The sequence below is a fragment of the Rana temporaria genome, chromosome 12 (genome assembly GCF_905171775.1).
Source record: "Rana temporaria chromosome 12, aRanTem1.1, whole genome shotgun sequence".
NCBI lineage: Eukaryota > Metazoa > Chordata > Amphibia > Anura > Ranidae > Rana > Rana temporaria.
This window is the reverse complement of record NC_053500.1, coordinates 106,802,913-106,830,534: the sequence shown is the minus strand read 5'-3', so window position 1 is coordinate 106,830,534 and position 27,622 is coordinate 106,802,913. Positions and strand designations below refer to the sequence as shown.

Below are 27,622 nucleotides of genomic sequence, written 5' to 3'. Positions count from 1 at the left end.
CCCATACGTCTTAAAAGGGACAATTTATTTTTGTCATTTTTTCAAATGACAATTTTTTTTTTATTGCATTTTAGTCTAAATATGAGATCTGAGGTCTTTTTGACCCCAGATCTCATATTTAAGAGGACCTGTCATTCTTTTTTCTATTACAAGGGATGTTTACATTCCTTGTAATATGAATAAAAGTGACTAGTTTTTTTTTTTAAATAGTGTAAAAATAAATAAAATCTAGGAAAATAAATAATAATTGTTTAACATTTTTAAAACGCCCCGTCCGGACGAGCTTGCGCGCAGAAGCGGACGCATATGTGAGTAGCGCCCGCATATGAAAATGGTGTTCAAACCACAAATGTGAGGTATCACCGCAATCGTTGGAGCGAGTGCAATAATTCTAGTCCTGGACCTACTCTGTAACTCAAAACATGCAACCTGTAGAATTTTTTTTAAACGTCGCCTATGGAGATTTTTAAAAGTTTGACGCCATTCCACTAGCGGGCGCAATTTTGAAGCGTGACATGTTGGGTATCAATTTACTCGGTGTAAAATTATCTTACACAATATAAAAAAAAAAATTGGGCTAACTTTACTGTTGTCTTATTTTTTTTATTAAAAAAAGTGATTTTATTCTTAAAAAAAAAAAAGTGTGCCTGTAAGACCGCTGCGCAAATACGGTGTGACAAAAAGTATTGCAATATTCGCCATTTTATTCTCTAGGGTGTTAGAAAAAAAATGTATAATGTTTGGGGGTTCTAAGTAATTTTCTAGCAAAAAAACGTGTTTAATGTGTAAACACAGAGTCTGAAAAATGAACATTAACATTTATACATATTCTTAAAGTGTATTTAAACCTCAAAACAAATAAGCAATAGACCACAGTTTACCAGTCCTTAGATTTCGTCGGTATTTGTTTTATTTTTTCAGGCATTTTTTTTTCACCTGGTAATCCTGTCAGTAATCCTTCCTTATCTACACTTATTTCTCAATTGTATCTACTGTCTGTGTTTATGTCACACATACATAGTAAATTGATGGGACCAGTACTGCAACCTTATGGCGGACACTTCTGACACATTTTTGGGACCATTGGCATTTTTATAGAGATCAGTGCTATAAAAATGCATTGATTACTGTAAAAATGTCACTGGCAGGGAAGGGGGTTAACACTAGAGGGCAAGAAAGGGTTTAATTATGTTCCCTAGGTGTTTTCTAACTGAAAGGGGGGGTGGAACTGACTAGGGGAAATGACAGATCGCTGTTCATACATTGTATGAACAGACGATCAGTCATTTCTTCCCCTGACAGGACCGGAGCTCCCGGTTCTCGCTCTGTAACGAGCGATCGCTAGTGCCTGGCGGTAATCGCTCCCGCCTGCACGCACCCCTCATGGCTGAAATGCGAAATGACTTAATATTACGTCATTTCGCGCAGCCGAGCCGACCTGCTGCCGTAAAACTGCGGCGGCTGGTCGGCTAGTGGTTAAAGCTTCAGTGGGGTAGCATAAAATTCCCTTGCAGTGGGGCTCCAGCAATGGTTATGCCCAGTGCACCAGTAAAAAGGATTTTTTCTTACCTAATCCCTACGTTCCCCAGCAATTGCCATTCAGCATTTTTCCCTGGTGCTCCAGGTGTTGGGTTATGCCTAGGGTACCAGTAAAAAGGACCCAATCCTTTGCTTCCCCAGAAGTCGGCATTCAACATATCCTTCTGGCTCTCCAGGTTGTGGGCAGTCCCTCAGCATCCTCACAATGCAGGGTAATTGGCTCTGCGTTGTACTTGATGTCATAGTACCTGTGACTGTCTGGACATTAGAGGGAAAAAAAGAGACTGTGGGGTCTGGTCTATAGCATGGAGGGAGCATTCGGGAGCATGGGATAAAGTAGGTAAAAGTCCTTTTTCACTGGCACCCTAGACATGAATGAACATTTAATTGTTGCAGTGTGGGGAGAACCTCACTGCAAGTGAATTGTTCTTGTTTTCTCCAGGGTACAACCATTACTTACCTTTATAACTACAAGCACTGTGGAGGAATTCATCCTCTAAGGTTGTCAAAGGAAGCACTATAATCTTTAAAGATTTGTGTTTTTTTAATTAAAAAGATACTGGAATTGTCCTTACATTTGACACTTCCTTAAGCTCAGTGGTGGCTGGTGTAGACAGACAGCAATCGGAGGTGGTGGAGACTCCTGGAAGCTGCCCCTGGCACCCTTGGACGGCATCCATGTCAAGCCACAGGCCCCCCCCGCGGGAGACGGATGGGAATTGGAGGTGGTGCAGGCTCCTGATAGCTGCCTGCTCGAACTAGCCCCCCCGGACGGGTCGGATGCCATACATGTCCTTACCTTAGGAGGTGGTTCTGGTGATCTGAGGTAGGGCTCCTGGAAGCTGCCCCTCCACCTGCTGCAGCTTGCCATGACACCGGGCTGTTGCTTCTCCTCCCAGTCGAATAGAAAGTTGGTCCTGAGACCCAACCCGAATAGGAAGGGAGTCCTAAGACTCCCTGGCCAATCAAACCCGCTTCCTGATTGGCTGGGAGGAGAATCAGGAACACAATAGTGAATAATAATTCGCTATTGTCACACAACTGGGTGGGCTCAGGGCGCAGTGCTCTGCGCCTTGATCTTACCCTTTTTTTAAGCCAATTAGAGCCTCCGACTCTGATCACATGCTTAAAAGAAAAAACCTCCATTGAAATCCATGCGTCCGGCGCCCTGCATGTACATTAGGGGGGGGGGGGCACATGGATTAGGGGGGTGGCACCCCATAATGAAGCAGGCGATACTGCTTAAGCTGGATTATACACCAGTAGAATTTCGCTCTCAAACATCTTGCTATCTCTGATTCAACCAATTTTGTTTGAAAGCCCTTAAGCCCCTTTCAAACTGAGGCGGGAGCCGCGGCCACTATTCGGCCACTATCGGTGCGGTATTAACCCCCGCTAGCGGCTGATAAAGGGTTAATACCGCCCGCAAAACGCCTCTGCAGAGGCGCATTGTGGGCGGTATTGCCGCGGTTTCCCATTGTTTTAAATGGGAAGGAGCGTTATACATACCGCTTCTCTCACCACTCCAAAGATGCTGCTGACAGGAGATTTTTTTCTCTCCTGCCAGCGCATCGCCTCAGTGTGAAAGCCCTCTGGCTTTCACATTGAGGTTGCTGGGCAGGAGTTTTTCAGGCGGTATAGCAGCGCTATTTTTAGCGATGTACCGCCTGAAAAACTCCAGTGTGAAAGGGGTCTTAAAGATTCCTTCAAACCTGCTTCTAAAATGGAATTTCAGATGTATTAAGCAGGATTCTTTTGTGCCTAGAAAACAAAGAATAAAAAATGTGTACATTTTTCCTGAACTAAAAACCACATTCACAGTGTTCATTAAGAAAAAAAAAAAAAAAAATCCATCCTGCTCCTTTTGAATTTTTTCACCACTACGATGAAAACTATTGTCAATTTAAGTCCACTAACCTCTAGAAAAGCAAACAAACGTTACAAAATTAGAGTTTAACAACATTCTAAGGGTCTTTTTATGCCACAGAGCACACCTTATACTCTGTATAATATTCCAGTACAGTGCATCACAACAGGCTGAAAGCAAATGCAACCTACCCCACTTTATTTTAATGCACACCAATGTAGTGCATTGGAGTGAACTGAAGCAATAGGACAACTTTGTCCTATAGAACTCAACTGGGCTGGTGTGTAGGAACCCCAAATTTAATTTTCATTAGTATTCCTGTACCATGCAATTGGTTAACACCATCATAATTCTATGCAAAATATATACACCTTTGCAGTCTATGGGGCAGATCCTCGTACAGCGGCGTATTTATGCGCCGGGCGTAGCGTATCTAAGATACACTACGCCGCCGTAACTTATTTTTTATTTTTTTAATCCACAAAGAATCCGCGCCGCAAGTTACGGCGGCGTAGTGCATCTTTTGCGGCGTAAGGGCGCGGAATTCAAATGGAAGTTATGGGGGCGTGTTTTATGTAAATACGTTGTGACCCGACGTAAACAACGTTTATTTTGAACTGCGCATGCGCCGTCCGTGGGGGTATCCCAGTGCGCATGCTCGAAATTAACCCGGAACAAGCCAATGCTTCCGACGATGACGTCATTCTACGCAAATCCCTATTCGCAAACGACGTAAAAATTTCAAATTTCTACGCGGGAAGGACGGCCATACTTAACATTGAGTACGCCTCATAACAGCAGCTTTAACTATACGCCGGAAAAAGCCGAACGCAAACGACGTAAAAAAATGCGCCGGGCAGACGTACGTACGTGGATCGCCGTAACTAGCGAATTTGCATACTCGACGCAGATTTCGACGGAAACGCCACCTAGCGGCCGCCGAAAAATTGCAGCTTAGATCCGACAGTGTACCAAGACGTACGCCTGTCGGATCGAGCCGAGATGCCGTCGTATCTTGTTTTGTGGATACAAAACAAAGATACGACGCAGGAAATTAAAAAAACTGCCATTTTTGCTTAGACAGTTTTGTAGAAAATGCATAGTAACGTGTTAAAATACACATACAAGTAATAACAATGCAAGAAAACACAACAAACTGCATACCAACTAAGCAAAAGCAAACTTAATTTTCTTCCCTTACCATGCTTCTAGATGCTGAGAAAAAACACTTCCATGTGAACCTACGATGGAAAACCTGCTGATAAGACGAACTCATTTGTTTGTATATGGAATTACAGATCAGAATCGCCTACTTACACAAGCAAAAAGGGGGGGGGGGGGGGAGGAAGCCATGGGTTACCATCTTTCATGGTGGCAAGAGAGCCACTGAGGTTGTGTGTATGATATTTTCACACTGATATTACTTTATTCCCTGTTATTTTTACATGTGGAACTAAAGAAACCCCATTTTAACTGCGGATATGTGTGAATCAGGGAGTTCAAGATACAATTTCAATAACTTCAGGAACACTATGGAAGTTTTACTACCTTGTGTTTTTTTATGCCTCTCTGTTTTGTGCAGTTTTTACGTATATGCTTTTTAAGGATTTACAATATCCTGGACTCACAAGTCCTACCTACACAATAGAGTCAGCAAAGCCATATCAGTGGGAAGAATTGTGCCCCAAAGGCCAGATAAAGGCTAACAGAGGGCCACTTCTGGCCCCCGGGTCACAGTTTGGAGACCCCTGGTCTAGAAATTCCTCAGGCCGATCGATCTCAGCAAAAGGATCCATCAACAAGCTGGCTTTTTGTGATCATTCCATATTGTTACCTTGGTATTATAGTGGCATCAGAATTGTCTCTTCAGGTCATAAACATGCACACTCAGCTGGTACAAGCATGTCTGTTAAAGAGGAACTTCGGTCATTTTTTCATCTTCCCATCTATTAAGTCCTATGCCCTTGTTGTTTTAACTTTGGATAGTAAAACATTTTTTTCTGCCATCAAATACCTTATACATCCCACTATTTTTTGTCTGGTAAAAAGCCTAGGCTTATGACATCATGCACAGATTTCCCTCTCTCTCCCTCCCCCTCTCGTGAGAGTTTGCCAGGAAGGGATGGGGTTGAGTTGTAAGAGGGCCAATGAGAGATGCAGAGCTGGAGGTGTGCCTCTGTGTGTCTGTGTAAAACCAGGAAGTGAACAGGCAGTATCTTCAGCTGCCCAGTTAAAATGGTTGCAGCCAGACTTGGTGGAGGGGGATTTCTGCACCATATTTGGCAAGTACAGAATCATAGTATATATAAAATAATATGCAGTCATTGGAGTGAAGCTTCAGAATGGCAAAGATGTTTCTTTTTACAAATTATGTGAGCAGACTGCAGTTCCTCTTTAATGTTGCAATTGTACTATAGAGCAAGCATTTATTTTTTTTACTACCATTTAAAGTGAAGGTACACACAAAAAGTGAACCTCTGCTTTTTGGAACCCTCCCCCCTCCGGTGTCACATTTGGCACCTTTCAGGGGGGTGCAGATACCTGTATAATATAGGTATTTGCACCCACTTCCGGGCATAGATATCCGCGGAATCTGTGGATAATCTATGCCATGTCCTGCCCCCCCCCCCTGCTGTCTTCTGGGAGATAGAAGACAGGAGGGACCATTTCGATTGTGCAGCACGACTTGCACATGCATAGTAGGGAACCAGGAAGTGAAGCCACAAGGCTTAGTTTCCTGATTCCCTTAGCGAAGATGGCGGCGGCAGCATCTGAGGACCGAGGCACGCGACGGCCTCGGGTGCCGACATTGCTGACGCACTGGACAGGTAAGTGTTCATATTTTAAAAGTCAGCAGCTGTATGATTTTGTAGCTGTTGGCTTTTTTTTTTTTTTTTTTTATGTTGGCAGACCTCCGCTTTAATGTGTATGGGCACTTCAATTTTCTCCTTTCTTTCTAAACCATCATACCCTCATCATCTTTGGTCAGACTCTAGGGGTTATGTATCCCCATTGGTCAATAAAAAAAACTGAACTGGTAGCAAGACCACGTCTTGCTGTAATACTATGTTACATTTCTTAGCAAGAAAAAAGAAAAAAAGAAAAAAAAAACAGTATTGAACTTATTGATAAAGAAAACAGCTACAGTATTATTATTAAAGTGCAGTAACCCACAGAGAATGAATGACATTCGATTGGCTGGTATGGGTAATTTTTCACCTTTGACCTTGGTTTTTTTTTTACCCCAAGTACAAATTCTGTGTAATATATATATATATATATATATATATATATATATATATATATATATATATATATATATATATATATATATATATATATATATATATATATATATATATATATATATATATTATAATGTTACTATAAATGCAAACCAAATATTCTAATTGTTGAAGATCATATTTTTTAATTAACATCCACCTCTAATGCCGTACACATGATCAGACGTTCCAACATCAAAACCGTGGAATTTTTTTCTGACGGATGTTCGTTCAAACTTGTCTTGCATACACACGGTCACACAAATGTGGTCTGAAATTGCGAACGTCAATTTACAACGCTACAACGCAGAGAAAAATAAAATTCATTGAGTCCGAGCATGCATAGGATTTTTGTGCGCTGAATTGTGTACACACGGTCGGGACTTTCCTACAAGAACTTTTGTTGTCGGAAAATGATAAACAGCTCTCAAACATGTTTAGCTGGCTTTTCCTTGTCAGTTGATAATGCCCCCCTAATATTATTTTTTTTTGTAGGGTTGGCTCTTTAGGGCAAATACATGCACACTTGGTCTGTACTAAAATGCATGTTAAAACGGGGGTTCACCCGAAAAAAAATTTTTAACATTAGATTGAGGCTTTTTATGGGAAGCACAATCAGGTGTTTTTTTTTTTTTTTAAATCAATGCAGTACATACCTTTTTAGAGATAGATGTTCTTCGCGGCTTCCGGGTATGTCTTCTGCGGGACTGGGCGTTCCTATTTGATTCACAGGCTTCCAACCGTCGCATACAGCGCGTCACACGTTGCCGAAAGAAGCCGAATGTCGGTGCGGCTCTCTACAGTGCCTGCGCACCGACGTTCGGCTACTTTCGGCAACTCGTGACGCGCTGTATGCGACGGTCGGAAGGCTGTCAAATAGGAACGCCCAGTCCCGCAAGCCATACCCGGAAGCCGCGAAGAACATCTATCTCTAAAAAGGTATGTACTGCATTGATTTTAAAAAAAAAAACCCGATTGTGCTTCCCACAATTAGCCTCAATCTAATGTTAAAAGTTAGTTTTTTTGGGTGAACCCCCGCTTTAATGTTGCAATCTATAGAGCAAGCATTTGACATATATTGTGATTATCATTTTTTATCAATAAGCAACTTTAATCAAAGTCGCAAGATTTTAACATGATTTTGCTGCGATTCGTGGCCACGATTTCAGGGAATGCCTGTGTAACTGCCATCAAAGTCGGACCAAAGTAGTGCAGGGACTACTTTGAAGTCAGCACGACTTGAAGTTGTACGAATATGAATGGTTGTCATTGGAAATCATGGGGAAGGACTTGTCATGCTACTTTGCAGTCCCAAATCGTGGGACAAGTCGTACAAGTCTGAAAGGGGTCTTAGAAGGTGCAATGTATCTATATTGGTAAGTGAAGTATGTCCTACTTTCTCAACCAGTTTGCCCTGGGGGAACCCGTGAAATTACTTTCAAGTCTCAGTAATCCTTTGCTGAAAATACATCTATAGCTCATGGTACATTTGTATGATCAACAAGATTTAGACATAGTAATAATAAGCAAAAAGTTAAAGAATGTGACACACCTAGAGGGTTATTCACGAAAACTACAATTGCAAAGTGCACTTGAAATTGCACTGAATGTTGTAGTGCAAAGTGGAGTTGCCTTTAGTAAATAACCCCCCTAGAGTTTAAACATGTGGTGTCCCTAGAGTTTAAATACCTGTAATAAATAATAATTAACCACTTAAGGACAGAAGGGTTTTTTCAGATTTGGTGTTTACAAGACTAAAAGTTTTTTTGCTAAATATATAATATATATATATTTTTTTTTTGTTTGTTTCTAACACCCTAGAGAATAAAATGGCGGTCATTGCAATACTTTTTGTCACACCGTATTTGCGCAGCGGTCTTACAAGCGCACTTTTTTTTGGAAAAAAATCACTTTTTTTAATTAAAAAATAAGACAACAATAAATTTGGCCCAATTGTTTTATATGTTGTGAAAGATAATGTTACGCCGAGTAAAATGATATCCAACATGTCACGCTTAAAAATTGCGCCCGCTCGTGGCATGGCGTCAAACTTTTACCCTTAAAAATCTCCATAGGCGACGTTTAAAAAAAATTCTATAGGTTTCATTTTTTGAGCTACAGAGGAGGCTCTAACGATCGCGGCGATACCTCACTTGTGTGGTTTGAACACCGTTTTCATAAGCGGACGCTACTCGCGTATGCGTTCGCTTCTGCACGCGAGCTCGTCGGGACGGGGCGCTTTAAAAAAATGTATTATTTTTTTTTTTATTTAAAAAAAAAAAAAAAAAAAAAAATGTATCACTTTTATTCCTATTACAAGGAATGTAAACATCCCTTGTAATAGAAAAAAAGCATGACAAGTCCTCTTAAATATGACATATGGTGTCAAAAAGACCTCAGATCTCATATTTAGACTTAAATGCAAAAAAAAAGAAAATTTTGTCATTTGAAAAAAATGACAACAAAAAAAATTCTCTTTAAGACGCTGGGCGGGACTGACGTTTTAAAGTTACTTCCGCCCAGCAATGCTATGGGGACGGGTGGGGGCTATCTTGCCCTCACTCGCATCCCCACACAGCAGCTGAAAGGACCCGATCGCCTTCCGCCGCTACCGACGGCTCCGGCAAGCGGCGGAGGGCGCGGCGGGAGCCCCTCTCCCGCCACCGAGGATCCCGCGGCGAATCCGCCGCGGAGACCGCCGTTATCGTTGACAGGACCGCTCACTGAAGAGATGGATATCTCAGTTGTTGCAGCAGCTGCTGCCGTTACCGAGATATTCATCTTTAAAAACAGGACGTATATATACAGTGGGCGGTCGTTAAGTGGTTAATATTCAAGATGGATAAATATTCAACATCCCCCTTGTCCGACAAAAGTATTTTCAGTAATATTAAATCAAAATTAATCTAATAATAATGGTAAGAGGAAATAAAAACAGACCCTCTGACTTTTGTGATCAGAGTAGTGCTCCCTTACATTGGTGATCTGTGGAGACATGGTGGTCAGTGTGAAGAATGCCTTGTGACATTGCTGGCCACTGGAAAGAATGCCCTGTTACATTGTTATTCAATGGGAAGAATTCGTCCCTTATGCCCTGTACACACGATCAGATATCTGATGGAATCTAATCCGATGGATTTTTTCCTCGGATATCCGATGAAGCTGACTTTCATCAGTCTTGCCTACACACTATGGCCCGGATTCTCAGTGGAGATAAGACGGCGTATCTCCAGATACGCCGTCGTATCTCTGCGTTGTGCCGTCGTATCTATGCGCCTGATTCAGAGAATCAGTTACGCATAGATAACTGTCAGATCCGACAGGCGTAAGTCTTTTACGCCGTCGGATCATAACTGCATTTTTACGCTGGCCGCTAGGGGCGTGTACGCTGATTTACGCGTCAAAATATGTAAATCAACTAGATACACAAATTCCCGAACGTACGCCCGGCGCAGTAAAGTTACGCCGTTTACGTTAGGCTATTCCCGGCTATTTGGTGGCGTAAGTGCGGCGTAACAATGTTTATGGCCGCAACAAAGTATGGCCGTCGTTCCTGCGTCGAAATTTGAAAAAGTTACATTGTTTGCGTAAGTCATCCGTGAATGGGGCTGTACTTTGGAGCAATGCACACTGGGAAATTCCACGGACGGCGCATGCGCCGTTCGGGAAAAACGTCAATCACGTCGGGTCACAGAAGACTTACATAAAACACGCCCCCCTGATCCAAATTTGAATTAGGCGGGCTTACGCCGGCCGATTTACGATACGCCGCCGCAACTTATGGAGCAAGTGCTTTAAGAATACAGCACTTGCCCGTCTAAGTTGCAGAGGCGCAACGTAAATCAGATACGTTACGCCCGCACAAAGTTACGCGATCGTACGAGAAGATCAATGCTTCCGAGCATGCGTCGACTTGCGTGGATTTGGAGTTCCACACAGACAATCGGAATTTCCTATCGTTTTTTTATCCATAGGAAAAATTTAAAACATGTTCTATATTTTACACCAATGGAAAAAAGACAGATGGGGCCCACACACGATCGGTTTGTCCGATGAAAACAGTCCATCTGTCTTTTTTCATTGGACAAACCGATCGTGTTTACACGGCATTACTGGTATGGTGACTTATCTGAGACATATGAGGGGAGGATCCACTGGTGCCATGCAGTTGGTTCTACCAAGTGACATAGGGCCAGATTCACCAAAGAGATACGACTGATTCATAGAATCAGTTACGCATAGATATCCATAAGATCCGACAGGTGTAATAGTTTTACACTGTCGGATCTTAGGATGCAGTACCGCGGCCGCCGCTGGGGGGAGTTCGCGTCGTAAACCAGCGTCAGGTATGCAAATTAGCAGTTACGGCGATTCCCGACGGATTTTCGCGTTCGCTACGTCGCTGCTAGTCTAGTTTCCCGTCGCAAAGTTAGTCGTCGTTTGATCTGCCCTAACTTTACTCAGCAATCGTATTGCTGTTTAAAGTATGGCCGTTGTTCCCGCGTCGAAATTTTTAATTTAACGTCGTTTGCGTAACACGTCCGGGTATACGGAAGTACGCTACGCGCGTCGCCGTTCGAAAAAGTGAAATGGCACACGCCCATTTGAATTGGCCCGCCTTGCCAGCGTAGTTTTCATCGCAAGTGCTTTGTGAATCAGGCACTTGCGATGAAAACTTGCGGCGGTGCAACGTATCTATGATACGTTACGCCGCCGCAGTTCTATGTGAATCTGGCCCATAGTCCCCAGCAAAGCTCCAGGATTTCCTAGCAACCTCTACAGCAGCCTTTCTCAACCTTTTCAACACAGAGGAACCCTTGAAATACATTTCTGGTATCAGGGAGCCCCTGTTAAAAAATGACTATATCTACAACTAATGATACATTAGTGTGATGGTCAGTGTAAAGAATGCTCCTTGTGGTCATTGGAAAAGATCAATGGTGTTAGTGGGAACTAATCTGAGAGGCAGAAATTTCTTAAAGCGGGAGTTCACCCATTTCTAAAAAAAAAAATTTTCTTCCCCTAGATTCCTGCTCGTTCGGTCTAGGGGAATCGGCTATTTGTATTAAAATATGAGCCGTACTTACCCGTTTTCGAGCTGCATCTTCTTCCGTCGCTTCCGGGTATGGGTCTTCGGGAGCGGGCGTTCCTTCTTGATTGACATTCTTCCGAGAGGCTTCCGACGGTCGCATCCATCGCGTCACTCGTAGCCGAAAGAAGCCGAAAGTCGGTGCGGCTCTATTTCCTCGCCTGCGCACCGACGTTCGGCTTCTTTCGGAAAATCGTGACGCGATGGATGCGACCGTCGGAAGCCTCTCGGAAGACTGTCAATCAAGAAGGAACGCCCATTCCCGAAGCCCATACCCGGAAGCGACGGAAGAAGATGCAGCTCGAAAACGGGTAAGTACTGCACATATTTTAATACAAATAGCCGATTCCCCTAGAGAAAACGAGCATCCATCTAAGGGGAAAAAGTGCCCTCTAAGGGTGAACCACCGCTTTAAGGAGCACCGAACAACCTCTGGAGGAACCCTAGGCTTCCATGGAATGCTGGTTGAAAAACTCTGCTCTAGAGGAACCCTATGGCTCCACAGAACCCTGGTTGAGAAAGGCTGCTCTAAACTATTTATCTAATTTTCCTTGTTAAATGAATGCAAAATGTCAACATTACTTTTAAAATCTTTTTTTTTTTTTTAAATAACAAACTGGTTCATTCTTATCTGCAGTGGAATTGCACAGAGTGTCCCCAAACCTGCTCTTCTCTGGTCCCCCACAAGTATTTCTGGCTCCTCCTCTTCTTAGTGTGCCTCCATAGCAACCCACTTGCTATGGGGATGCACCTACAGGCTCGCTCCCAAGCCGTGCTGACTGTGTCCATACACGCAGAGAGCACAGCTCGGCTCCGCCCCCTCATTGCAGAATATGACTGACAGCAGCGGGAGCCAATGGCTCCTGCGGCCCAAGCAAAGCCTGTGAGGGTGTAGAGTCACTACAGACAGGAACTGGATAGAGTGAGGAGTCAAGTATAAGGGGAGTTAAGGGGCATACTGCTATATGCTACCGAAACATTTCTTTACCCTAATGCAGGGTTCACACATGCGGACCGTATGTCCGGCTTTCATCGATCTGTTTTCGGATAAAAAAAAAAAAAGAGACATGTATCTCTATGGGATTGAGGATGTCAGTGGACATCCGCTGACATCCGATCGCATCGGTCTCCGCTATGCTCCGTTTCTGCAGATGGAGGAAAATCCTATTTTTGCCGGTTTCTGAAATACCAGCCAATGAGGCTGTATCAATGTTCCTGCATGTCGTTAGCCCTCCTGTTTTTGTGCGTGTTTGCAAAATTAAATCTGGATGAAGTCAATGGACAAATTTTTGTCCCAGTCTAGCCCCGCTCACGGGATCCGTACGTGTGAAAGGGCCCTAAGGGAAAGAGCCCTTTCTTTTCACCACGTGAAAGTCATTTTTTTAAATCCTGGAAACAACTCTCACTTTCATAAAACTTCACTCTCATAAAAGCAAATCTTCTTATCCTGGTGTGATAGCTTTGTCAGTTGATCTTGTAGAAGTAAACAAGAAGAATATTTCTCATAACAAACAGAAAAGGTTAAACAAATATAGGAAGTGGAGCGAGGCATAATAGATAATAGAGAGGAACGATGATCAGATCCAGCAGTGAAATGATGTTACTATTGAGCTGTCCTCATTGTCCCTACACACTCTTGTCAGAACCCCCTGCTGGAACATGCCAGAGACGAGGAAAAAATAGAAAATGGAACATAAACAGAGCAGTCACAGGATGACTTTCCCCAGGATATTATGACATCGGGATCCCGGGGTGATCTCAAGTCATTCACTAGGTTCAAGTCTCCATGGGTCACCATACACCTGACAATTGGACCGCACAATGGCCCGGATTCAGATACATTGGAGTATCTACCGGCGGGGCGTAACATATCTCAGATACATTACGGCACCGTAAATTAGGGCGCAAGTTCCGTATTCAGAAAGAACTTGCGTCCTAAGTTACGGCGGCGTAACGTATGAGGTCCGGCGTAAGCCCGCCTAATTCAAATCTGGATGATGTGGGCGTGTTTTATTTAAATTTCATGTGACCCTGCGTATTTTACGAACGGCGCATGCACCGTTCGTGAAAGAATCCCAGTGCGCATGCTCGAAATTTACGCCACAAATAGTCATTGCTTTAGACGTGAACTTAACTTACGTATAGCCCTATTCGCGAACGACTTACGCAAACAACATTTTCAAAATTTGACGCGGGAACAACGTCCATACTTAACATAGGATACCCCTCATATAGCAGGGGTAACTTTACGCCGGAAAAAGCCTAACGTAAACGACATAAAAAAAAATGCGCCGGGCGGACGTACGTTTCTGAATCGGCGTATCTACCTAATTTGCATATTCGACGCGGAAATCTACGGAAGCGCCACCTAGCGGCCAGCGTAAATATGCAGCCTAAGATACGACGGTGTAAGAGCCTTACGCCGGCCGTATCTTAGTAAAATTCTGGCGTATCTTGCTTTCTGAATACAGAAAGAAGATACGCCGGCGCTTCGTAGCATTTACGCGGCGTATCAATAGATACGCTGGCGTAAAGGCTATCTGAATCCGGGCCAATGTTTGTACAATCAACTTTAAATCTACCAAATCCATGTAATATGAGGACCTGGCTAAACGATCCAATCCATTTGTATCCAACTAGGCAGGTCCTTGTATTACATAGTAGTTCTTAAACTCACTGCACACATTACAATCTGATTGTACAATCTTAGATCTACCAACAATTATGTAGCGCCTGATTGAATACAGATCCATTGGATCTATTCAATGGATCTGAGGTAGGTCCTCATATTACATCATTTTGGTGTATGCTTTGATTTTATTATCTGATTGATGTGATCAAAACAATCGAACCAGAAACGGATCAAACAGTCATAACTTCCCCTGCAAATGATTCAGACCAAACCAGGTTGATAGGCCTGGGAGGGAAATATTAATCGTTTTGCATCAATTGGCAGTCATACATTCATTAAGATTTCAAATGATAAGATTAGGAGGCTGCCTAGTGATTGTACAGTGAGATTGGCTGAAACGTATACAGGATACAAACAGACTGCCAGGCAGGGGGAACTCCTATTGGGAACTATGGCACAGAACAATCGGTGAAGATGGCATGCACACAGACCCTTCTTGTAGGTAGAGGAGCTCATTTAACGGTTGTCATACACACTTCAATAAATTATTGATTGATTTTCCGATTGCTCTCTTTTGATGGTTGACAACCCATTCAATTCGTATCACACACACACATATGGAAGTAGATTTTCGATCGATAGTTGGATGATATGATCATAAATTTTCAATTGCATCTACTTTTTTCACCATGTAATCTGAGAATCTGATTGATTGTAATAAAATCTAATATTCAATTAATAAACAAAGCATCTCAGTACATGATCAATGCAACATAATTGATCATTTTCCACCCTGGCCAATCATTTGATTGAATCCAATCTAATTCAATAGGAAGGGAAGTAATGTCTATTCAACAGTTTGATCGCTTTGATTGAATCGCACATCATTTGCGAAGTAAAATTGAAGTGTGTGGCAAAGTAGGTAGAGTGTAAGTGATGGTGCTGTGTGCATGGTAGGTAGGTAGGTAGGTAGAGACTGAGGGATGGTGCTATGTGCATAATGACAGTGCATTGTAGGTAGGGAGAATTGTACATGTATGGTGGCAGTGCATGGTAGATAGGTACAGAGTGTCAGTGCTGTGTGACAGTGTGCATGGTGGCAATGTATAGTAGGTTGATAGTGAGAGATGGTGCTGCTGTGTGCATGATGGCAGCGCATGGTAGGTAGGTAGCGAATGATCATGTTGTGTACATAGTGGCAGTGCATGGTAGGTACATAGTGATCATGCTGTGTACATAGTGGCAGTGCATGGTAGGTAGGTACATAGTGATCATGCTGTGTGCATGATGGCAGCGCATGGTAGGTAGGTAGCGAATGATCATGTTGTGTACATAGTGGCAGTGCATGGTAGGTACATAGTGATCATGCTGTGTACATGGTGGCAGTGCAACGATAGGTAGGTGGAGAGAATTTGTGCTGTGTACATGGTGGCAGTGCATGGTAGGTAGGTAGAGAGTGATCTTGCCGTGTACATGGTGGCAGTGAAGGGTGGGTTGGTAGGTAGTGATTGTGCACATCGTGGCAGTGCAGGGTAGGTATGTGGAGAGAAATTGTGCTGTGTACATGGTGGCAGTGCATGCTAGGTAGGTAGGTAGGTACAGAGTGACCATGCTGTGTACATGGTGGCAGTGCATTATAAGTCGATAGGTAGGTAGTAAACATGCTGTGTAATAGATGGTGGCAGTCTAGGGTAGGTAAGTAGGTAGGTAGTGATGGAGCTGTTTAGTAGAAGGTGGTAGTGCAGTGCAGGGTAGGTAATTTGGTTAGTGATGGTGCTGTGTAGTAGAAGGTGGCAGTGCAGGTAGGTAGGTAATAATGGTGCTATATAGTAGAAGGTAGCAGTGCAGGCTAGGTAGGTAGTTAGTGATGGTGCTGTGTAGTAGAAGGTGGCAGTGCAGGGTAGGTAGTGAAGGTGCTGTGTAGTAGAAGGTGGCCGTGCAGGGTAGGTAGGTAGTGATGGTTCTGTGTAGCAGAAGGTAGCAGTGCAGGGTAGGTAGGTAGTGATGGTGTTGTGTAGAAGAAGGTGGCAGTGCAGGTTAGGTAGGTAGGTAGTGATGGTGCTGTGTAGTAGAAGGTGGCAGGGTAGGTAGGTAGTGACAGTGCTGTGTAGTAGAAGGTGGCAGTGCAGGGTAGGTAGGTAGTGATGGTGATATGCATTAGAAGGTGGCAGTGCAGAGTAGATAGTGACGGTGCTGTGTAGTAAACGGTGGCACTGCAGGTTAGGTAGGTAGGTAGTGATGGTGCTGTATATTAAAGGGGGCAGTGCAGGGTAGGTAGGTAGGTAGTGATGGTGCTGTGTAGTAGAAGGTGGCAGTGCAGGTTAGGTAGGTAGGTAGCGACGGTGCTATGTAGTAGAATGTGGCAGTGCAGGGTAGGTAGGTAGTGACGGTGCTGTGTAGTAGAAGGTGGCAGTGCAGGGTAGGTAGGTAGTGACGGTGCTGTGTAGTAGAAGGTGGCAGTGCAGGGTAGGTAGGTAGTGACGGTGCTGTGTAGTAGAAGGTGGCAGTGCAGGGTAGGTAGGTAGTGACGGTGCTGTGTAGTAGAAGGTGGCAGTGCAGGGTAGGTAGGTAGTGATGGTGATATGCATTAGAAGGTGGCAGTGCAGGGTAGGTAGGCAATGACGGTGCTGTGTAGTAGACGGTGGCAGTGCAGGGTAGGTAGTGATGGTGCTGTGTATCAGAAGGTAGCAGTGCAGGTTAGGTAGGTAGGTAGTGATGGTTCTGTGTAGCAGAAGGTGGCAGTGCAGGGTAGGTAGGTAGTGATGGAGATATGCATTAGAAGGTGGCAGTGCAGGGTAGGTAGTGACAGTGCTGTGTAGTAGATGGTGGCAGTGCAGGTTAGGTAGGTAGGTAGTGATGGTGCTGTGTATTAAAGGGGGCAGTGCAGGGTAGGTAGGTAGTGGTGGTGCTGTGTAGTAGAAGGGGGCAGTGCAGGGTAGGTAGGTAGCGGTGGTGCTGTGTAGTAGAAGGTGGCAGTGCAGGGTAGGTAGGTAGTGACGGTGCTGTGTAGTAGAAGGTGGCAGTGTAGGGTAGGTAGGTAGTAGTGGTGCTGTGTAGTAGAAGGTGGCAGTGCAGGGTAGGTAGGTAGTGACGGTGCTGTGTAGTAGAGGTGGCAGGGTAGGTAGGTAGTGACGGTGCCGTGTAGTAGAAGGTGGCAGTGCAGGTTAGGTAGGTAGGTAGTGATGGTGATATGCATTAGAAGGTGGCAGTGCAGGTTAGGTAGGTAGGTAGTGATGGTGATATGCATTAGAAGGTGGCAGTGCAGGGTAGGTAGTGATGGTGCTGTGTAGTAGAAGGTGGCAGTGTAGGTAGGTAGTGACAGTGCTGTGTAGTAGAAGGTGGCAGTGTAGGTAGGTAGTGATTGTGCTGTGTAGTAGAAGGTGGCAGTGCAGGGTAGGTAGGTAGGTAGTGACGGTGCTGTGTAGTAGAAGGTGACAGTGCAGGGTAGGTAGGTAGGTAGTGATGGTGCTATGTAGTAGAAGGTGGCAGTGCAGGGTAGGTAGGTGGTGCTGTGTAGTAGAAGGTGGCAGTGCAGGGTAGGTAGGTAGTGATGGTACTGTGTAGTAGAAGGTGGCAGTGTAGGTAGGTAGTGACGGTGCCGTGTAGCAGAAGGTGGCAGTGCAGTGCAGGGTAGGGTAGGTAGGTAGTGACGGTGCCGTGTAGCAGAAGGTGGCAGTGCCAGGCGGTGACCCGATTACCTGATGAGTATGGAGACCCCCGCGTCCTCACAGTTGGCATAGATCCGCTCCCAGGTCTCCTTGATGATGCCCCTGTCGGTGTCCGTTATGTCCTCGGCTCTCCCCCAGCGCTCGGTGTCATTCTCCTCTTGGACTTTCTCCATGGACCCGGCTCGGGATGGGCGGACACACACACACACACGGAGAGGTCGGGGACGGAAGGTCGGTGTGTCACCGGGCTGCGCACAGAGCCGTCTAATAGTCGGAGCTCAGCGCTCTGTCCATATTACGCTGCGTGTGAATGGCAGCCCGCAGATAAACTGAGGAAAAGTAAGATATTTCAAGGCATTGTCAGAATGCTGAGAGCCAATCTCCCGTCCCACCTCTCCCCCCTCCTCTCCTTCTCTTTCCTCCTGTCCCTGCCTTCTTCCCTCCCCTTTTCACCTTCAATATCTTAACTCTTTCTTCTTGTCCTCCCTTCTCCCCATCTGCCAGCATGCTTCCAGCGCCCCCCTATTTACATTCACCCCCCTCTGCATCGGTCCTGATCGCCCCATTCCTCCCCTGCATTGGTTGTCATGTTCACCTGTCACCTACTTTCCAATCCCAGGCTGCCCTTTTCTGTACACATCTCCCCCATGCCAAACATCTACCTGGTAAATGAGAGAACACCAAATGATGGTCTCAAGAGTTCCACATCCTTTATTGTTATTATTACAGGAAAGTAAAAGACAGCCAGCGCATATCAGAGAGTCAATGTGGAAAGAAAGAGCGCCAAACAGTGGGGGCTGGTGCTCAAAATGGGGGGTGCAAACAACCTGAACCCCCCCCCCCCCCATCAATTGCAGCCACTGTGACATCAATTGCCACCAATGTGCCCATCAAGCGGAGCTACTGTGCCCATCAAACAGCCACTGTGCCATCAATTGCTGCCACTGTGCCATCAAACGCAGCTACTGTACCCATCAATTGCTGCCAATGTGCCCATCAATTGCTGCCACTGTGCCCATCAATTGCTGATTCTGTGCCCATCAATTGCTGCCAGTGTGCTCATCAATTGCCGCTAATGTGCCTATCAATTGCTGCAGTGTGCTCATCAATTGCTGCTAGTGTGCCCATCAAATTCTGCCAGTGTGCCCATCAATTGCCACTACTGTGTCCAATTGTTGCCAGTGTGCTCATCAATTGCTGCTAGTGTGCCCATCAAATTCTGTCAGTGTGCCCATCAATTGCCGCTACTGTGCCCATTAAATGCTGCCAGTGTGCCCATAAATTGCCGCTACTGTGCCCCATCAAATGATGCCGGTGTGCTCATCAATTGCCACTACTATGCCCATCAATTGCTGCCAGTGTGCTCATCGATTGCTGCCAGTGTGCCCATCAATTGCCGCTACTGTGCCCATTTATGGCTGCCATTGTGCCCATCAATTGCCGCTATTGTGCCTATAAATTGCTGCCAGTGTGCCCATCAATTGCCGCTACTGTAACCCATCAAATGCTGCCAGTGTGCCCATCAATTGCCGCTACTGTGCCCCATCAAATGCTGCCAGTGTGCATCCCCTGCCCGCCCGGCACTTGTCTCGGTGAGGCAGCGATTCACGGCGGTGTCCACGCTCCTCGATGTCTTCTCCCCTCCTCTCTTCCAGTCCTCTGCTATGATTGGACGCCAGACAGGCGTCCAATCACAGCGCCTGCCGTTTCAGCCAATCAGGTGACAGGTAACATACCCAAACACCTCATTCGCTTTCCTAACGCAATGCTGAGCAGAGATATTTCACAAATACACAGGCGATTACATTTGCCTACAAGGGAGGGAGGAGTCTGATGACCGCGATGCCTCGTAACTTCTCTACAACGTACAGTAGCGCAATGAAAATGATACCACATGGAAGTGTATACATTTATCTTCACTCTGAGACTAAAGATTATTACCTTCCTGTCATTTCTTGTTCTTTTCTTGCAAGGTACATTTGTCTTGGTCAGATCCGCTACATCTGATGGCTTGTGGAAGTGTCATTACCTAACATTTCCAAGGAACCGTTGCATGATATTTTCCCTCAGAAGCCAAGTTGCCTCTAAACTGTGTAAAACAATAAAAATAAAAAGGCAGATAACATCTGCTACATTTGTGGTTACATTTGTATCTTAAAAGTGCAGTATGATAGCGTGGTAAAGAAGGCATACACCTATATTTTGGATGCAAAATAGGAGATCAGTACAAGAGTTGGGCCTCTCATGGGGTTGCTGGCTGCAATATTCCAATAAAACACAAAAACACCCAAAGAAATCGGAGTAAACACGGCCGCGGTACTTTATTGGTTTAAATAATTAACAAAATGAATTTATAATATCTTTCAAGATATGCATTTGAAGCAATAAATCTGCTCAGTCCTCATGACTCAAGCATTAATTATTAGGGTTGTCCCGATACCGATAATAGTATCCGTATCCGGACCGATACCGAGCGTTTGTGCGAGTATTTGTGCTCGCACAAATGCTCCCGATGCCTGACCCGATACTTGGTCGGCGGCGAGCGGACTCAGTGGGGGGAGAGGGCGGGCAGCGTCAGTAGGCGGATCAGGCCGCTTCAGTGGGTGGAGTGGGCGAGCGTCGAGCGGATTCAGTGGGCGGGGAGGGCGGACGGCGTCAGTAGGCAAATCGGGCAGCCTCAGTGGGCGGAGCGGTCGCCGTCAGCTTGGACATCCCGACACGCGTTGTGCGACAGGTCACCTGTTTCACAAGCCGTCAATCATCGGAACCCTGAGGCTGGGAGAGGAACGCCCAGTCCCGGAGTCATCAGAACGCGGAAGCCCTGGACAAAATCAGGATATAAAGGTAAGTACAGAGAAAAAAAAAAAAAACCTGCCGAAATGAAATGTCCTTACTATGCTGGCTGTAATGTAAAAAAAAAACGCTTTTAGGGTGAACCTCCACTTTAAGTGGTTAAGCTTGTGTGAGAGTTTAGAAAAAAAGGGGGCGGAGAGGTGAAGTCACACTCTGCAGAGCTCAGTCAGGAGAGGTCTGATTGCTAATTGGAGGGAAGGGACACACCCCCTTCACACAGCACACAGTAACAGAGCTGAGGCTGAGGCATCTTTTTTTTTTCCCGACGCAACTTTATTGACCCGTCGCAATCCACAAAGCCCGACGTAACCTAATTTCGCGCTATGCACGTCGGGAAAATGACGTCACGAGCATGCACAGTACGGCCGGCGCAGGAGCGCGCCTCATTTAAATGGGAATCGCCCCCATGAAATGAGGAACGCCTTGCGCCGGCGGAATTTAAGTTACACGGCCAGAAATTTCTAGGTAAGTGCTTTGTGGATCGGGCACTTAGGTAGAAATTTTAAGGCAGTGTAACTTAAATTAGAAATTCGCCGTTACGCCGGGTCTTTGTGGATTTGGCCCATAGCGCCTACAAAATAGGGGATAGATTTATGGTTTTTTTTTTTTTTACTAGTAATGGCGGCGATTTGCGATTTTTTTTGTCAGGCCTGCGATATTGCGGCGGACATATCGAACACTTGACACAATTTTGGGACCATTCACATTTATACAGCGATCAGTGCTATAAAAATGCACTAATTACTGTATAAATGTGACTGGCAGTGAAGGGGTTACTGTGTGGGGGGTGGGGACTGACTGGGGGAGGTGACCGATGCTGTGTCCCTATGTAAAGGGACACAGATCGGTCTCCTCTCTCCCTGACAGCACGTGGAGCTCTGTGTTTACACACAGAGCTCCAGGTCCTGCTGTGTCACCGACGATCGCGGGTGTCTGGCGGACATCGCGCCCGCCAGGCACACGCATCGGCTCCCGAGCGATGCGCCGGGCACGTTTTTGGCGCGCACGGGGAACAACAACAACAGGACGTCCAGGGACGTCCACCCGGCACTTGAGAGCCGCACTGTGGATGTCTTTCGTCCATAGCGCGGATCCCAAGTGGTTAAAAAAATAAAAGCTGCTGTAATTCATGCGCCGGGAAACCAGAAGAGGGGCCGGACGCATGAATAGGGGTGGCACCGGTGATGGAAAGGGGAGGCGGCGCCCGTGTACCCTTAATGGACAGGCCACCCCTTCCTATGACTAGGTTTGGGGTCCCAGGGATCTACAAGAAACCTTTACACTTAGAACCTCTATGCAGGACCTCCGATTAATGCCAGGATTTGTATACACAAGCGCCAAATTAGGATAAGGGATGCACATTACTGCCATCATCAAGTGCTCCCTGGGGCCAGGGTTAGGGAATGTATTTTGATGTGTACAACTCAATACACACAAGTGTTCATTGAATGCAGTACATAGAATGATCCTCATTCACTTCCATAACCCCCCCCCCCCCCCCCCGGATTGTATTTGGATAGCTTTCTTGAGTGGGCCCCTAACAGGGAATGTCTTTAATTCTGGAACAAACTAAGGCATTTATGAGGCCCTATAGTTGGTATATATAGTTGGTATCCATGTTTAATGGCATTGACTCACTATGCAAATTTATGTAACACTGTTTATGTGAGTTTGCATTATCACACTTGCTGGCCTCCGGTCTCACAAAAGGCTTCCTGAAAGGGGGGGGGGGGGGCTGTTGTCTTTTAGCTATACATGTGAACGTGATGATTTTAATGTAAATCAATGCATGGTATTGTACTGCAAACCAGGGGCTAGATTCAGCATTGATTTACGCCGCGTAAATTCAAAGCTGTGCCGGTGTATCTTCTTTCTGTATTCAGAAAGCAAGATACGCCGAAATTAGGCTAAGATCCCACTGGCGTAAGTCTCTTACGCCGTCGTATCTTAGGGTGCATATTTCCGCTGGCCGCTAGGTGGCGCTTCCGTCGTGTTCGGCGTATAATATGCAAATGACCTAGATACGCCGATTCACAAACGTACGTGTGCCCGGTGAATTTTTTTTACGTCGTTTGCGTAAGGCTTTTCCGGCATAACGTTGCTCCTGCTTCTATGAGGCGTACGCAATGTTAAGTATGGACGTCGTTCCCGCGTTGAATTTTGATTTTTTTTACGTCGTTTGCGTAAGTCGTTCGCGAATAGGGCTGGACGTAATTTACGTTCACGTCAAAACCAATACGTCCTTGCAGCGTAATTTGGAGCAATGCACACTGGGATATATACACGCCGTTCGTAAAAAACATCAAACACGTCGGGTCACCACCCATTTATATAAAACACTCCCCCCTCATACTCATTTGAATTAGGCGCGCTTACGCCGGTCCCATTAACGCTACGCCGCCGTAACTTAGGAGGCGAGTGCTTTGTGAATACAGCACTTGCCTCTCTGATTTACGGTGGCGTATCGTAAATACGATACGCTACGCCGCCGTAACAATGCACCCAGCTACCTGAATCTAGCCCCTTGTTTTTTGCATTTAGCATACTTCCCACTTTTACATACTAGCCACAATCTTTGTCCCAGTCGCAGGGACACTGCCACCACTGCCCACAGCCACACACAAAAAGAGGGATTCTGTGACCTCTAGATACAGCCCATACATAGTATCACTGGGACAGAACACATAGCTGCGGGGCCGTCCTGGCAAATTCAGGACAGTTGCCATCTATAAATAGTTTGGATTTAACCCTGCATCTATATTTGCACCTTAGATATGAAGGATCTGTTTGCGATGTGCCTTACTGCTTTTCTTATCTCACTGCACATATACCGCACATTGGATGCCTTGTAGTTCTCTCAGGAAGGGAAAGGAAAATCTTGCCAACGGGATACAGAAAGCAAAATGCAGTGATTTTAATGAGTCTCTTCTCTATCCATTACCAAGAAAACATTTGGCATAAATCTAAAGGATACCTTTACTTATAATTGTTGATGTGAAGAAAGGAGGAGTGAGGGCTCTGATGTGAAAGGGGAAGCGATTGAGGTCTCTAATGTTCTGATGTAAATGGTCGGGGACATTTTTCTTTAGGTAACCATAACAAACATCTTAAAGCGGGGTTCCGGGCATAATTATTTTTTTTTTTTGCAAGCTAAAATTAATCACATTAAATAGTCCTTAAACATATTAATAGCTCCCCAATCGTTCCAGAGATCATTGCAAACACTTGCCTTATATCCTCCAGCTCATGTTGTGGCCGTATCCATCATATGTGTGGGCATGTGAAGCCCAGTTCATTTTTCTTCCTGGTTTTCAGGGAGAGGTGCATGCTGGGCGATTTTTAGGCACAGTAATGTCCAGAGACTCCTGGGGCCAGATTCAGGTAGATCAGCGGATCTTTAGATCCGCGTGATCTATCTGATTTAAGATACGCTGCCGCAAGTTTGAGAGGCAAGTGGGTAATTCACAAACCACTTACCTCCAAACTTGCGGTGGCGTCTCGCAAATCTCCCGGCGGAATTCAAATTCCGCGGCTAGGGGGAGTGTACTATTTAAATCAGGCGCGTTCCCGCACCGATTTAAATGAGCATGCGCCGTCCGCGAAATTTCCCGGCGTGCATTGCTCCCACTGACGTCACTAGGACGTCAGTGGTTTCGACGTGAGCGTAACTTGCGACGCGCGGGTTTCTGAATCGGCGTACGCAAACGACGTAAAAAAATTCAAAATCGACACGGGAACGACGGCTATACTTAACATTGGCTGCGCCTCATAGAAGCAGGGGTAAGGATACGCCGGGAAAACCGCTACGGAAACGTCGTAAGAAACTGCGTCGGGTCCGCGTACGTTCGTGAATTCGTGTATCTCGCTGATTTACATATTATTCAGTGTAAATCAGCGGGAACGCCCCCCGCGCCATTTTCAAATTGAAAATAAGATCCGACGGTGTAACACAGTTACACCTGTCGGATCTTAGCCATATCTATGCGTAACTGATTCTATGAATCAGGCGCATAGATATGACCAGTGTAAGTCAGAGATACGATGGTGTATCAGGAGATACACCGTTGTATCTCTTTGTGAATCTGGCCCCTGGAAAATAAGTGTCATCATTTCCCAGGAGGCAATGGGGTCTTAGGACAGGAAGTTGAACCACCTAGGACCAGGAACTAGGCAGATTACGAAATTTGCCTAGTAACAGCCAGATAGAAGTGAGTAAAAATTAATATTTTTTTAATTAATTTTTTTACATTAAGGGCAAGCTGTTCATAGAAAGTTCATTTTTAGGGTGGAACTCCGCTTTAACTTACCTGCCCTGTGCAGTGGATTTGCACAGAGCAGCCTGGATTCTCCTATTCTCGGGTCCCTCTTCAATGTTCCTGGTCCCTCCCTCCTGTTGAGTGGCCCCACAGCAAGCAGCTTGCTATGGGGTGCAGTGTCACATTTCGCTCCCTATCACAGAATGCTGCGGAAGTGATGTTTTTTCGCCGCCATCTTGCTACACCCCACACTCCTGGACAGTAAAGATAGAGTGAGAAGGGGGCAAGCGGATATCTTGTTACACCCACCAGAGTTTTAGATTTGAAACTTATTTTCAACACAAAACGGAGCTTATATGCTTAAAGACAATGGGCTAGATTCAGATAGGTTAGCGGATTTTTAGATCCGCGTAACCTGTGATTTACGATCCGCCGGCGCAAGTTTTTGAGGCAAGTGCTTTATTCAGAAAGCACTTGCCTCTGAAGTTGTGGCGGCGTATAGTAAATCCCCCGGCGGAATTCAAATTCCTCGGCTAGGGGGCGTGTAGAATTTAAATCAGGCCGAACGAACTGCGCATGCGCCGTCCGCTAAATTTCCCAGCGTGCATTGCTCCAAATGATGTCGCTAGGACGTCATTGGTTTCGACGTGAACGTAAATTACGTCCATCCGTATTCGCAACCGACTTACGCAAACGACGTAAAAAATTCAACCCCGGAATGACGGCGGTCGTTCGTTTCTGAATCAGCGTAACTCCTCATTTGCATATTTGTCGCGAATACAAACGGAAGCGCCACCTAGCGGCCAGCGTGAGATTGCAGCCTAAGATCCGACGGTGTAAGTCACTTACACCTGGCGGATCTTAGGGAGATCTATGCGTAACTGATTCTATGAATCAGTCGCATAGATACAACGGACGGAACTCGGAGATACGCCGTCGTATCTCTATCTGAATCTGGCCCAGTATTTGGAAATCCGACGGACTGTTTAAATGTTAAATGTTGAAAGCAGCAGCAAACCTGATGACCTTACATGTTTGCTCATGCGACAAAACACCTCATATTTTCACATTTAACATCTAAACAGTCCGTAGGATTTAAAAACACTGGGGCAGATTCACGTAGATCGGCGCTTCTCTCCGCCGGGCGCAGCATATCTAAGATACACTACGCCGCCGTAATCTTTTTTTTGAATCCTAAAAGAATTTGCGCCGTATGTTACGTTGGTGTAGTGTATCTTTGGCGGCGTAAGGGCGCGGAATTCAAATGGATGTGATGGGGGTGTGTTTTATGTAAATACGTCGTGACCCGACGTAAACAGCGTTTTTTTTAACCAGTTAAGCCCCGGACCAATATGCAGCCTAAAGACCCAAGGTGTTTTTACAGTTCGGGACTGCGTCGCTTTAACAGACAATTGCGCGGTCGTGCGACGTGGCTCCCAAACAAAATTGGCGTCCTTTTTCCCCCCACAAATAGAGCTTTCTTTTGGTGGTATTTGATCACATCTGCGGTTTTTAGTTTTTGCGCCAAAAACTAAAATAGAGCGACAATTTTGAAAAAAATGCAATATTTTTTACTTTTTGCTGTAATAAATATCCCCCAAAAACATATATAAAAACATTTTTTTTCCTCAGTTTAGGCCGATACGTATTCTTCTACCTATTTTTAGTAAAAAAAAATCGCAATAAGCGTTTATCGATTGGTTTGCGCAAAATTTATAGCGTTTACAAAATAGGGGATAGTTTTATTGCATTTTTATTAATTTTTTTTTTTTTACTACTAATGGCGGCGATCAGCAATTTTTTTCGTGACTGCGACATTATGGCGGACACTTCGGACAATTTTGACACATTTTTGGGACCATTGTCATTTTCACAGCAAAAAATGCATTTAAATTGCATTCTTTATTGTGAAAATGACAGTTGCAGTTTGGGAGTTAACCACAGGTGGCGCTGTAGGAGTTAGGGTGCACCTAGTATGTGTTTACAACTGTAGGGGGGTGTGGCTGTAGGAATGACGTCATCGATCGTGTCTTCCCTATAAAGGGAATGACGCGATCGATGCGCCGACACAGTGAAGCACAGGGAAGCCGTGTTTACACACGGCTCTCCCCGTTCTTCAGCTCCGGGGAGCGATCGCGACGGAGCGGCTATAAACAAATAGCCGCGCCGTGGTCCCGGATCGCTCCCCGAGCGGACCCGACCTCCGCATGTAGCGGGGGGGGGGTCCCGATCGGACCCCCACCCGCTAATAGGCGAGGACGTACATGTACGCCCATGTGCCTGTACGTGCCATATTGTGGACGTATATGTACATGCGGGGGTCGGGAACTGGTTAAAGGGCGCATGCGCCGTCCGTGGGGGTATCCCAGTGCGCATGCTCTTAATTAAACCGGAACAAGCCAATGCTTACGACGGTGACGTCATTCTACGCAAA

General features: G+C 45.4%; 1 protein-coding gene across 1 annotated transcript in view; it reads right to left on the bottom strand.

The window, feature by feature from the left end:
- The window catches only part of CYGB (cytoglobin), an 83,700-nt gene extending 65,250 nt beyond the window's left edge, over positions 1-18,450 (bottom strand). The window contains exon 1 of the mRNA XM_040330114.1: positions 18,110-18,450. Within this exon, the coding sequence (XP_040186048.1) occupies positions 18,110-18,252 (143 nt within the window). The 5' untranslated portion in view covers positions 18,253-18,450. The remainder of the gene's footprint in view (positions 1-18,109) is intronic.
- Between the last annotated feature and the right edge of the window lie 9,172 nt (positions 18,451-27,622).